The sequence below is a fragment of the Calidris pugnax genome, unplaced genomic scaffold (genome assembly GCF_001431845.1).
Source record: "Calidris pugnax isolate Ruff unplaced genomic scaffold, ASM143184v1 scaffold219, whole genome shotgun sequence".
NCBI classification, from domain to species: domain Eukaryota; kingdom Metazoa; phylum Chordata; class Aves; order Charadriiformes; family Scolopacidae; genus Calidris; species Calidris pugnax.
In genome coordinates, this window is record NW_015094507.1 from 4,561,001 (window position 1) to 4,575,683 (window position 14,683).

Consider the following 14,683-nt stretch of genomic DNA (forward strand, 5'->3'; position numbering starts at 1 on the left):
GGAAACCCCCGCAGGGGGAGACCAACTGTGGTCCGGGATGCCACTCTGGTCCCCATCACTGCTCGGAGGGGAAGGGCATGTGGGCTCTGCAGGGGGACAACCAGAGCCCACCGCTCAGGGTCTCGTACCCACCTCTGCCCGGGGAGGACGCCCGTGACAAATCACAGCCCTGCACCAGGGGAAACGATTAGAAAATGGCACACCACAGTGATGTGACAAGCCTCAGCTCTGACCATAAATCCTTCATCCCCTTCTTTAATAACTCTGAAATCACAGCTTTGACAAAGAGGGGAAAAACAAATTTCACAAAAATCAGAGATACAAAGAATGTTTTAGATCATCTGTGCCTTCCTCTTCCATCAGGAGAGAACAGCTTCCTCCACATGCGTTAGTAGGCATTTTCTGTGATTTAGTTTGGATGATACCTTTTATTCCATGAAAGATTAGTCCACAATCAAATAGGTATTTCCGTTGATTCCTGTTTTCTATTACCCATTATTTTTTTTTCCATTAGTCCTAATTATGTCTGTGTTTAGATGTCCCAAACGCCTTCTGCTACAGTTCAGAAAATAAGTAAGACTTTCAGATTTTGTCCCTTAAAAATAAAAATGAGTGGCACATACAGGTTAGCTAGTACGTGTTCTTTCCCATCCTTCAGCCTTCCTATCCCAAAATGAACATAACCTCTTTTCTGAGGGCACACTGCAAGACAACACAGAGCTAGGACTTAACAGAAACAGATACTATCACAAAAACTTCTAGTAAAGACAGCAAGGAGAAAGTTTGATGAAAAATTAGGGAACTTTTTGGGGCTAAATCAATCTTTGGTGTACCAGAGGGCACAAATCTCCTTCAATGCATTTTGGGGCTAATTTTTAACCCATATCAGCCAGCAAAATTCAACTCAAATAATGAAGAAATAACATTTTATTTAAGAAGTTAATAAATCTTGTATTAAGCTTATTACAATAGCCCAGGATGAACAGGCAGGTTTTGTGTTGAAGCTGGTTTTCACAAGTATGCCATGTCGCCCTACACAGGTACCAAAACACTTGAGAATTCTTACTGATTTTTTTGCCTTCTTCAGATACCATACAAGATGCAATTGTCAGTTTTTCCTACTTCTGTATGACCAAACTCCACAAGCTTTACAAGACACCTGTTTCTTCTAACACACAGTCCACACTGATCTTTACTTTCTATAAGCTGAAGACAATCTTTTTCAAATATTTAAGACTCAAATTTCAGGTTCATTAACTGCAGTTAACATTAGCTTGCCAACAGCTGTCTTTTCATCCAATTAACACTGTTTGCTGTAGATTTTTGTACCCCAAAAACTGAATCTCAATCTTTTTTGCTTGTCTGGGCTTATGGATGCATATATTAGGCTATCATATCATGGCCAGGCCACTGCATTTGTAGATGGCTATTCTGCCTCTGACAGTGGAGAAATCTGTGTTCCATCGCTTAAGCAGTAAAGACACTGGTGCCTCAGAGACACAGAGCTAAGATATGGAACAGAAATTGTCACAAGTCAAGGAGGATGTGGATGTGCTGCAAAGGATGTGAGCTGCAAAGTAGGCAGAGAGATGTTCATACAGACATGTTTGGATCTGAGGCTGGACAAAAACCTTCTGCCCAGGTTTGTTTGTACAGTTTCCAGGTCAACTTCAAGACATAAAAGCTCTAGAAGTACTATGTTCACAATACACATTACTAACTCTCACTTTTATATCTGTTAAGAGGTGTATTTAAAACTATGTTGGAGGCCATTCTTATTGTGACAAGCCATTCCAGTGGTAAGAAAACCAAAGAACGGCAATGGAACTGCCAGCAGAATGGCTTTTCCCATTTTTGGGGTTGAAGCACATGCTTTTATGTGGTCAGTTAAAGCAGTGAAGTAGTTCAGATGTTATCCTAGAATACCTACCGGGCTGAGCTCAATATTAATTTAAAAAGTCGTAACAGTCAAGGGATAATTGTATATAATCAGGCCATGCAAGTAAATGAGGAGGCAGCTTATTTACAGAGACTGTTCTGTTGGCAAGGAAAAAAGCATTACCAAAATGAAACTAATAGAGAACATAGTGCCAATATTATACATAATTCAACAGTGCCCCAATTATATTGCCCTTTTATGTTTTCTTGAGCTCAAGCGAGAGATGGAAGACACTCTTTCATATCTGTGCCATGGCCTTTATCGCCTCTTACTCTCCTTCACCACGGCTGCTCCCCTCCCTTGCCAGCCTGTATTTACAATATGGATTAGAAGCATTTATAAATATCTTTCCCGTTTTTTTGTTAAACAGTCCAAGTCTCCCGATTTTTGCATCCAAGGGGGAAAACCAGAAGCAAACCAGGGAAATTCCTTGCTTGAGAGACAGGGCCTGCATGTCAGAACATGGGTTTTAACTAAAGAGGCTTTGTTCTATGTTCATACCACTACCTTGTAATTATCCCACTACAGTAATCTAGGCAGCTAAAAATAACATACCAAGAATATACGTGAAATCAGTTAAACCTGCTCTTCCACTAGAGGGGATGCTGTGTCTCACATGATTTTTTCTGCAGCTGGAAGGTCCATGGCCCCAAGAGTATGACACTGGAACAGCAACTCAAAGACCTGCACGTGGTGATGGTGAAGCTGCTACCACAAAGACATCATTTCCAATCCAGTGGCTATTGTCACACTGAACAGTCTCAACCAGAGAAATCAAGTCTGAAAATAAATACAAACTTATATTAAATCAGACACGTTTTTGCAAGACACGCTAAGCAGCCATGGGAAAACAGACCCAGCTCACTTCTGTTCTTTAAAGCCCCTTCAAGCCTACACACGTTTAAATAGAACCAAATATCTCCACAAGACCCCAGAGAAGTCAGGGGAGAGGACGCAGGTTAGCAACTCCTCCCAGCAGGTCCCAAAAAGCAGCTGTGCTATTTCGGTCTGAAAACCCTGAGCTACTTTCCTCAAAAGCCCTGAGATCTGACCCTTGCCTAAGAATATCTTCTCTCTGGGAAGGGCAAGAAGAGGAGGCAGCCAAGGTGAGGAGAAGAAAGAAAGGGAAGCCGCAGGTGACGGGGTGAAGGGAACAGCGGAAAAGGGACAACCAACTAGTGCTTCACAAAACCAGAGCACTAAAAAGACAAAAAAATAAAAGAGTTTCTCAGCGCTGGCGCCGGGACAGGTGGAGCAGGTATGATGCTGCAGGGCTTGGTGCGAGGTGACAGCCAGCAGGAGCAGCTCCTGCAGCAGCAGCTCCCATCAGCTGCCTGCTGGCCCACAGGTGGCAGGGACCTGGGGCTTCTAGGAGGGAAAACCTCAGGGACAGGCCACCTTCTTGTCAGACAGATCGCTCACCCCAGCCCACCAGCCCTGCTGTTCACCCCCATCCCTGGAACAGCTCCACTTTGGCACGTGGTAGAGCATCGGAGCAAGCAGCTGCCACCTCACTGACACCACCAGAGCACTGCTTTATCTTACAATACCAGTTGGTTTTCATCCCCCTCACTCTTTCCCTTACACCTTTCTAAAACTAGGGCAGGGATCTGTCAGCTCCACTGCATTCAACAAGCAAGCCCCTCACAAAGCAAGGTCTTCCTTCCCAGACATACTGGTTTGAAGAAGCCCATGTTCCAAAGCCACCAGGACATGCCCATCACTTGGCCTTTGCAGCTCCCATCTCCCAAGACAACCCTCTGTGTCCAGGCAGCTTTCCACCAGAGCAAGCTTACCTCAATGGTCCTGCTGGCTGCCCTGCTGCACAAGCTGCTGGGAGTCACCAGGCTGGAGAGGACAGGATGGTTGGTATCTGCCGCTCTCAAACAAGAGCAAATTTCTTCTTTGCCTCTGCTGGCAGTGCAAGAAGCTGTTTGTCTGTCATTCTGCCAGGCTCCAAGACATCATAACTGAAGAGCTGGCCCAGCTTTCTACTATTGGGTTAGGGTATCTCCTCCTGGCCTCCACCAGCCTCTCCATAGGCAGTCCCACTGGGACCCAGGGGAATTTCACACAAAAAGCCCTGAGAACCTGGCCCACCATTTCCATGAGGGGAGTCCTGGCACTGCAACAGATGGAAAAGGATGAAAGAAAGTTTTCAGGACTTCTGCAAGAATACAGGACGACTGCTGAACGTGATATGCCACACAACACCAGAACCTGCATAATCACACTGACGTGTTTCAGTGAGGCAAAAATACCATCACAGTTTTATATTGTATTAAAGGAGAAGAAAAAAAAACAACCAAAAAACTTTGTATTATAAAAAAAAATTTCATCCTCAACAAAGTTTCCTGGGAAGAACAGGGCAAGAGTCTGTTAGTAGTACGGATGTGGGCATACCCAAGTTCAAATCCTTGTTCTGCTGGATCATCAGAATCATCCCGGATGAAGAGCTGCTTGTAAGCAGTGGCACAAACTGAAACCCACTCTCTCTCCCATCCCCTGCAAGCTTTCCTGAGCCATATCCCAAGACACAGCTCTGGCAAAGGCAAGGCAAGGCCAGACCAGAGGACATCACCATCTCTGACCAGTGCCTCCAGGTCTATTAGCAAGGTGAACATGTACTACCCCAAAAACCCCATCTGCCTAGGGCTTTTCACCTGCCTCTGCTGACCAGGGATTTCCACAGGCTCCATAAAAAGGAAGGAAGGGAGAGAGAAGAATGGTCTTTATTTAACTGGTTCTTATTCTTCCACACAGGAAAGCTGCTCCTGGGGGATACACACTGAAACAAAACACACAAGACCCTAGCCTGCAGTCCTTGAACAGCAATCTTGCACACTTTCAGTTTAAAAGTTTTTGATAAGGGGAAGAGGTAATGGCTGCAGTGCCATACATCATGGGTGCAATCCATTTTGATTACTTCTCCTCAAACGGCTCCAGTTTGGCCAGTCCGGAAAGATGATACTGATCTGCCATACATAAGATGAAGCAAGACTATTTCTTCAGCCCCAGTTTAATTATCAGCAGTAAGTAGTACCTGATGCTCTTCAAGTATTGAAATATCAAAAGCAGAGCAAGCCAATGCTGTGTTCCTGTAGTCCTGTAAAATTTATGTTCCTGTGTCCGTGAATAGTGGGTCTGAACTAATTGTCTATAACCAGGATATATAGCATGGACTGGGTGTGCATAGCTATTAATGTTACTGATTATCAAAGTTACCTAATCCATTTTATCACAACGGCTGACTCTGATCTGGCATACCAAAGAAGACAACATCTTACCCTTTATCTCCAGTGAAAGTAATTGCAAGTTTCCATGCGCATATGTTGTATATACAGATCAAGGTGACATCCATTAAAAAAAAAAAAAAAAAAAAGAGTCTGTGCTGAATCGTACCTACCACTCTACCACTTCGTTTAAGGCTAAGAGAGGATATGGTGCATTTGATAACTTATACCTTTAAACTTGTTTCCCTTCATAGGGTTTGATGGTTTGTTTTGGGATTCCGGTGGTTTGTTTGTTTTTTTTACCCGAGAAGCAATTTAACAGAGGTAACAGAGTAACAAGATAACACAGACTTCAATGCCTGCAAGGAAAGAAGAACTTCTCAAACTTCTGTCCAGATTTTACAGCCATTCTAATAACATACCAAGAAAATTAAGACTGCTTTTCAAAAGAATGGGGCTTTAACCTACAGGAAAACATTTAAGAAGCATTTATGTTCACCACTGCTCAGATTTCTGGAATAATGTCATAGTAAACATTTCCTATTTCTCTCCTATTACCTATGCAAACATAAAGTACAGCCTTGCTGTATCTGGTTTTCATTTCTATCATGGCTATATAGATAGATACAAGCAGCACAGTAATTCCCAGTTGTTCTCTTTACAGCACAAAAGACAAACGCATACACATTAATTGCCTGCTGTAAGCCTTTCCACAATAAAAAAAATAGAAATCCACGCAGAACTCAAAGACTACACTTGTTACATTTCCCAGACACGGGTGATCTGCTGGTCACATGAAGATTACATGCACAGAGCTGGAAGCCATCACATCCCCACCTGTTTTGCCATTGTTCTCCAAAGTTACCTTCCTGGGCTTGCTGAGAAGCAGGTGAGCCACTCCAACAACATACACCAAGTTATTCTGGCTTTTTTCAAGAGTAAAGCTGCGGGGGGGAACAAAACAAACACCCCCATTCCATCTTTTGGGGTAAAAATCAAACAGAAAGGTGCCTAAGGAGCAGCTTTAACTAGTGTTCTGGACAATTTACAGGGATTTGTAGTCTACACCAGCCCTTAAAAGTGGCGATTAATTGCTATAGCAACCAGGGCATCACACCAGACGCACTTGGGCTGGGATGCAGGGAAGCAGTGTGCCCTCTTACCCGCACACGCATCTCAAAAGGGTAACGGGCTCCTCAAGGGACCGCATTGTTTGGGCGCAATTAATCCTTTAGAATAGACCCTCTTCATTGGGGATGGGGGACTCTGCCCATATCCCCCCTTCCTCTCCAGGAAACCCTGCAACAGCGGTGCTGCTCTGCCTTGGGAGGGAGGCTGCATTAGAGGGGAGAAAGAGGAAAGGGGAAATGCAGGAAGAACAAGACTGGGGTAACATGTAATTTGGGATCCAGGTAGGAATTCATCTTAAGAATTGATGTACAACTTTTTCCTTTGCTGCTACTGTATTTTATTTGCTCATTTCATGAGCAAACAAAAAAAATAGTATTTTTTCCCCTCTCTCTTTCAAAACATCATCATTTATAGAAAACAATGTGTTTATGCTATGTCCACAGATGCAAGCTAGTTCACTGCAAGCCACACAGCAATCTCTGCTGACCTGAAATTAGTACAGAACCATAATCAATAGAAATATCCAAAAGGTAAAGAAGCAGGTCCTTTCTCCCTCCCTGACTGTTTGTTTCTATGCCACAGAGGCATACTTAGACACAGAGAGACAAAAGGAAATGGAGATTTTTGCTGTGCTGCACCTCTCCATTCCCAACAACTGGGATTCCAACACTGGCAGAATTTACCTGGAAGAGTCTTCTCTGGCTTCCTGCTCACTCATCTTGGTATCAAACCATGTTGTATATTGCCCTGCAGCACTATTGGGTTTTTTGGTGGTTTTGTGGGCCTTTTTTTCCCTTTAAAAAGAACCCACAGAGCCTTTTCTCCAACTAATAGAGACCTTCCCCGTCTAAACATGAGAGCTCCACTTGCCCATGAGACATTTTTTTTCCCCTATCAACCAGAAACCAAAGGTATTTACAAGCTGTTGAAGCTTTAAGTGGGAGCAGGAGCATTTAAGCTCAAACCACTGGTTTGAGCTTCCCCAAAACAACACCAGCCCCAGTCAACAATCTGAGTTTGTGTTGGACAATAATTCAGTGGATAGGGGGAAACTAAGAACCAGAGAAATTCCTGCATTAGGGCATAAACAAAAAAAAGGAAACATCACAGCTGTTCCACGGCCAAACTTGCTTTCAATACTGTCACCACAAAAATTCTGATGGTAACACCCAGATCTGTAGGCAACAACAGAAACACAACTCTCTGACCCGAGCCGCGAAAGTGAAACCTCCTAAAATCCCACTTCCAGATTGGAAAGCAGTCATCTACCACCACTCACAGAAATATCTGGTGAAGAAACCCAAGCACAGCCTCATGTTTGCCAAAAGCTGGATAAAGTGCAACATCCCAACTTTTTAATTATTATTTTTATTATTTTGAAGAGAGTCTCACAACCCAAAGACATTTTAGACCTGATCTGGATTTTCTATAATTACTTACATCTCTATTCAATAGGATCAAAATGAAGAACTGAGTAGTAGTAGATGTTCTCTATCTGGATTTGTCAATCCCTTATTTCTCTTCAAGAACAGTATAAAGCCATATTGTTCTATGGTTATTGTGCTCTACCACACCTGTTTTCCTCCTTACCTCTGTCTACCTGTGCTTTTGATGCTCCAAATCCAACAGCTTTACCTGCTACAGTAGAGGTGTTGTGAAGCAATACAGCTAGACTGCACAGCATGGTTCCACAAAAGGAAAAGGGGTTTGGACTAAATGTCCTTTAAAGATCCCTTCCAACACAAACTTTTCTAAGATTCTAGGATTTTAACAGCACTGACCACTACAGTATAACAGTGTGCTGGACACAGGGTTGAGTTCAAGAAAGGAGACTAACAGAGAAACGCTACCAGAAAACCATCTCTCTATGTCAGAGCAATCTCCTACCCAGAAGGAGCTCTGGTGGGACTACTCCCAAGGTGATCAAATTGGTGGATGCTTTGCAATTAAGAAACTCTTTCTATAACTCAAACCATGGGATTGCTGATCAGAGCACCCCCCTAACAGCATGGCTTTTGGGAAAGAAAGCACACAGCTGATGGCTCTAGGGAGAAACAGAAGAGAGAAAGACAGGCCAGGGAGTTGCAATAGGCCTCCAACATCATATCAGACAAATAAAAACTGTTATTCATAGTGCATCATATACTGGAAGGCTGTAATACAGTACATGCCACCATGGAAAATGCTACAAACCAATCCAGTAGCCACTGATCAATTGTTATTTTCCTAATCAGCAGCAGAGAAACTCCTGCACACCTTGCCAGAGAGACAGAAATGACTCATAAAGCCCACAGTAGCACTACCACACACTAGATATAATGATTTTAGACCTGCTGAACATGCATCTCTATTTTAGTTACTGTGAAAAAAAGAAATCAGAGGTAAGGCTCCTATTCCATCTTCCAGCAACAGGGTAACACACAGCATGCTTATACTAAGGCTTTGCACAAATACCCATTCCCACTGAACTTAACTCAGATTAAAAATAAATAAATGGTATAACAATGGGAGCCATTGTCCATTTAGGGCTGCATCACACCTCTACCATCACCTTCAACAGCACAGCAGGTACTTACAGGTCTAGCAGCACATAATTTTCCCCCAGCTCCATCCAGACTCACGCTCTCAGATGGCAGGCCACCTTCTTTTTTTTCCCTCCAGGTATAATCACATCACTTCCCCCCTATTTAAGTCAAGAATTGGCTACAGCTGGCTGTTTACCCATTGTTGATACCCATCAGGTCTCACCTGGGGTCACCACCCCTCTTCTCATGAACACCAGCACTAGGGTTTGTAATAAAGGAGAAAGCAGGATGGCATAGGCAGCAGGAAGCTAAAGACCCCAGCAACAAGCAGTCAGCTCAGGCATGGTATTGCACCACAGATGAGCCAAAAAAAAAAAAAAAAAGCTTGTGACCAAGGCAAAATATATTTTCTCTTTGTTCTTTCAAGTTTTTTTTACCTCTAATCCCTATTTTCCCCATCTCTTCTGCCCCTCCCCATTCCCTGCTCACAGGCTCCTTCCTTTCAGCACTAGTCTAATCAACTGCTGGCTAAAGACCCAGCAACAATGACAACCTTTTTCAGCCAGGTTAATTCTCTGCTATTTTAGTGAGCTGACTGTGAGATGTGACAGGAACCAGACCTGGCTTAGCTAAGGCAGAAGGAGCAATTTGGCCAGGAGCAGGGAAGAGAGAGAAGCGAGACCTCGTTTTGGCAGTTTGTGAAACTGTGACTTAAGAACAAACTCATTCCTCAGCTTTAGCTCATGTTTATCTTGCCCAGGTCTGTGAAATGGCTGAGAGGGGGAATCTCACATCTGGTAACTCCTCGCTACCTTCTCCTAAGAACTTCTAGGTATTAATTCAGGAGCGGCTGATTAGGAAATGGTTTCCTCCCACCACCATTCTTCTTTTTTTTTTTTGTTTACAGTCTCCTAGTAAACCGAGTATGTGTATGCACGTGCATTGCTCACATAGTGCCATGTATTCATGTCATAAGTATCCCAAATAATAGTTTCGAGACACAAATCTCAGGAGTTATGACAGGCTTCTTTCTAGCACATCTTTAGTTCCTTCCCCCTGGTTAGCAGAAGTTCACACACAGTGTGGTGAGCTTCAACCAGGATCAGCTCTTCACTAAATGCCATCTTACGCTACTGCACGTGTCTCCAATGAAATCAGTATAACATGTCTTAGGAGGCAGGAAAGAAGGTTAGGTCACTAACACACCTTCAAACCCCTGTGATGGCATCATCTCCATATGGGTAACATGCTTTGTGGCATCATTTTCATCATCGCATCATCTTCATCATCACATCAGGAGAGCTTCAGCAGCCCCAGCCCCGCTTTCTCTCCAGGCTTTTGTTCTCACCCCTGTACCAGCCTCTTCACTGTGCTGGTCCGTGTGTTTGTAGCCACATGATACACCACACTGGAGAGAAGAGCCATCCAGAAATACAAACCAACAACAACAGAAACTTTTTTCCACTTTTTTTCCCTCCTGGATCAAACCACCAGCCCAGTTCTCCATGCCACTGCACAAAGAGCTCCACCAGCACAACAAAGGGGGAAGAGGCTGGGGATGGGGACAGGAGTGAGAACAAGCAGCTGGGAGTGGAGCAAGGAGCTCTTCTGCCACCTGCCACAGCCCCCCTCTGCAGTCCCAGCCTCATCTGATGCCAGTTTCAGTGCCACATCGCTGCAGGTACTCTCGGGAAAGCTCCCCTTGTGTGCTGACAGCAGCCACCTCAGGAGAGCTAGATATCTTTGAAAAGATGCCACCCCCTCGTCTCCCAAAGCCCACACATACTGGGCACATGAGTCATTTTCTTTCTTGGCAAACATTTGCCCATAAAGTTCCAGAGAAGCACTACAGTAACTGCAGAGCAGATGCTTCAGAGTACTACACTGTATTTTATAGCACTGTATAGCCTTTTACAAGCATTAACTAATCAACAACCCTTCCAGGTAGTTAAGTTTAATTATCCCCATTTTACAGGTGCTGAACCAGACCCAGGGAGGTTGCGAGATTTGCCCAAGGCTGAAAAAACAATTGGTATCCAATCCTGGAACTGTAAATCAGGAGCTACTGTATGTAACTTCTTCCCGAGCCTCTCATTGCAGCAGCAGATGAGTTCCCTTCGTTTGCTGCTGCAATACAAGCTTCTCCTGAAAACAAAACAGGCAAAAGCCCACCCCTGCCTGCCCTTCATTGCATTGGGTTGGTCAAGCTGCTGTTTGTCCAGCAGCTCTCCTGTAACTTACTCAAGCACAGTCAAGACGACACAAACCATCGTGCTCGGGCTTTGGTCCCAAACCCCGGGACTGAATCAGGCAGGCAGTATTCACAGGGCATCTCCCCCTCTTTCTGACTCTGATGCCTATTTCTGCATCACACTGATATATGATGGGTTTGGGGGTGGTTTTTTTCCCCTGTTTCCCTTTATCTGGTCTTTTTGTGCACACTGTTGTTCGTTTATCAGGCTGGAGCTTTCAATACCCAGGAACTGCAGTGGTGCACAAGTGGCAGGTACAGTAGCAGCAGTAAGTCCAGACCAAAAAGTGGTGAGACGAGCAGTATACTCAGTGGATACAGCAACTTTCACTAGGAAACAACAAAGAAAGACTGGCAGAAGTTTTAAGGGGCTTTTTTAAGGGGTTTCACCTTACAGACCACTGGATGAGACATTATCTCTGTGCAGCTGCAGCTGCTAGAGACTTCTCCACTGAAATGTTTGGTGAGCTGCTTTGGATTGGATTTAAAGGCTGGGCTGAGGTCAACCAGTCCCTGTAATTCTCCTCCTGAGAGTTATGAAATATTGGTCCATCCAAAGGAAGAAAGGATGGTATCTCCAAGCATCACTGGTGCTGGGATGCCAACAGAAATGCCAGTGTTGGGAGTGCCTGAAGACGGATCTCTCCCTGCTGTCGGTGCTCTCAGAATCACAGAATCGCCCAGGTTGGAAGGGACCTTTAAGATCATCTAGTCCAACCATAAAGAAAAACAAAAACCCAACAAACAAAACAGCAACAAAACCAAAACCAAACCAAACCAAAACCAAAACCAAAAAACAAACAAACAAACAAAAAACCCCAAGGAAAACACACACACCAACACTAAACCATATTCCCAAGCACCATGTCAATTCAGCTTTTAAATATCTCCAGGGATGGTGCCTCAACCACTTCCCTGGGCAGCCCATTCCAATGCCTGATAACCCTTTCAGTGAAGAAAATTTTCCCTAATATCCAACCTGAACCTCCCCTGGTGCAACTTGAGGCCGTTTCCTCTTGTTCTGTCGCCTGTAACTTGGGAGAAGAGACTGACCCCCACCTCTCTACACCCTCCTTTCAGGTAGTTGTAGAGAGTGATGAGGTCTCCCCTCAGCCTCCTCTTCTCTAGACTGAACAACCCCAGCTTGAACCAGTCTTGAACTGGCAGTGCAGGCAGAGGTGGCCAAATAGCTTTCTTCCCTTGTAATTTCTTTGGCTCCCACCTCCCTCACTTCCCACTGTGAGCCATCAGCAGATCCCATCTGATGCTCACACTCTAGAAATAAGAAAACCCAACATTGCTTTCCCATTTTGGCTGGTCTTTGCTACTGCTTCTCAGATAAGCACCGCTGCTTATGAAAGATAAATGCATGCGTGGCCGCTGCTCAAAGAAAAACATGCAAATACACTCCATTTGGCAGGCAATTCAGTTGTAAGGTACATTTTTACCTTTGTTCCCTCTCCTGCTTTGGGCTTGCCACGCAGAACAGCAGCCAAAACACGTCTCAAGGATTAGGTCTGGCCTCAGAGCCCTCATCTTGCAAAAACACATAAACATCGACTAGTTCCAATGACTAGAGGATGGTCATGACTCGTTTGATGCTTGATGCATGCCATTGTGCTCAGAGCCCACATACATGGGGAAAAAAAAATCATTAAAGGACAAAGAAGAAAGACACATTTAAAATTGTTGGAGTATATGCTTCAAAACAAATTGCAGCTAAATACTCTCAAGTGTAACAGTATTTTGGACGTTAGTAAGACCATTCATAAATGAGAAAAGAAATTGGTATTGATTCTGTGGGCTCATGTCTCAATACTTCTATAGGTTGTTAAAGTGTAGGAATAAATCTAATAAATTAATCTAGCTGAGTAATAATAAGTTCCATTAACACAGTAATACCTACCAAATCAATATGTATGCACAATTTCAGACACCACATTTAACAGAAATTCTTTTCCGAGTTAGAACATGCTAGAATTTATTTATTTATAAGAGGGCATTACATTTGGTAACTTTTGTAGTTCATCTTAAAAGATCTCGCACACTTACACATGCAGCGTACTTTTTTCAAGTGAATTATTTGGGGAATATTTGCTATCTTAAACTCAAGTAACCACTTTAGAGAAACTTCGAATACCAGAGTTTTTGTTTGGTTAATGCAGATGCAACATAACTCTTCTACTTTGGGCAACCCTTCAACCACCACATGGCACTGCATCTCACCCTGACCACTCTGCCTCACTCCCTGAGTGCATTTCTGTTACTGAACAGTTGTTCTCATGTCACCTTGTTGTTTAAATGAGAGAAAACACAGAATTTTCCTTTTCAATGCCAGTAAGCAGTGCCTTCACACACATAAAAGAACCATCACACCATTTTGCACCTGTGCTTCTAGATTAAGTCCTCCAAATGTCCTGGACTCTACTGAATCTCTTCAAAGACATGATATTCCCTGCCACAAACTGGACCAGAAAAAACACTGAAATACACTGTCAAAAAAAAAAAAATACTGGTCAGTACTAAATCAAAGCAAAGCAAACTTTGTAGAAGTTTGCTACTAAAGCAAAGCAGCTTTTGTAGAAGAACCTGAAGAGGAGGCAAGAAGGACTCCAGGGCTATGCACAGGTGTTGTCCACCTCCCAGAAATTATGGGAGGAATTTCTGCAAATTATCATCTCTAAATTCCAGAAAAATAGTTGTTTTTCTACAAAGCATCCCCCTCAGCACACCAGGCTCCCAACAGTGGGGGTCAGGTAACCAAAATCTGACTGAAAGTTACCTGTGCATATCAGGTAGGTAACTCAGGAAAAGGAGGTGTTTCAGTCTGACCATTACATATATTTGGGTGCCCACCTACTTTTTCCCCACCACATTAGATGAAGCTTGGAAACTTCTTCTGCTTGATGGTACTTAATCTTCATATCCAGCCTGATGAAAATTATATCTACAATATTAAAGTTTTATTTCCTTCAAGTATCAAATCCCACAACCATCAAAATATTTTCCAGCTCCCTGCTCAACTCTTCCCAACCTACCTGCTATTTGCTGTCCTTCCTCACTTTCAGTCTACCCAGGACGGTCCCCACAGACCTCAATATCCTGGCAGCAGGGAGTTAAAAACCATAATCAAAAGCATTACATGTCTGTAGCAGCAGCAGAGAGATAAAAGGAAAGGAACAACAGGAAAGAAACACTTGCTCAGTTTCATTACAGCTCTCAGCTTCTAGCAAGAAGACATTTCATAAGGTAACTGGCCCAAGTCAGAAGCCACTGAAAACACACAGCTATCTAAACTCCATAAAATATCTGGGTTTAGAATAATCACAGCATAATTAAATTCATTTTATTAAGTATTTTCCAGCATTTGTATCATCATCATAGGGGCAGAAAAAAGCAAAGAGGGATGCAGAAGACTATTGCACCCTGGGATAGCCACAGAGGCACCTGGGCAGACAACTTAAAGATCCAAGTTTTGGTAAAAACCAGAAAGCATAGGATTGGGCACAGCTTATGCCTTATCCCCCTTGAAGCATCAGGCCCCTACCCATCTGTGAGTCACTTCAGGCCTTCCCTCTCTGTGACTCACAGTCTAGAAGAGTTA

The 14,683-nt window shown here is 43.6% G+C and overlaps 1 protein-coding gene across 1 annotated transcript in view; it reads right to left on the reverse strand.

Annotated features, from left to right (window-relative positions):
* Nucleotides 1-13,135, reverse strand: part of SLC35F1 (solute carrier family 35 member F1) — a 237,807-nt gene extending 224,672 nt beyond the window's left edge. The window contains exons 1-2 of the mRNA XM_014964424.1: nt 13,132-13,135; nt 12,528-12,582 (exon numbers count right to left, since the gene is read on the reverse strand). Coding sequence (XP_014819910.1) covers nt 12,528-12,582; nt 13,132-13,135 — 59 coding nt within the window. The remainder of the gene's footprint in view (nt 1-12,527; nt 12,583-13,131) is intronic.
* Nucleotides 13,136-14,683: the final 1,548 nt, after the last annotated feature.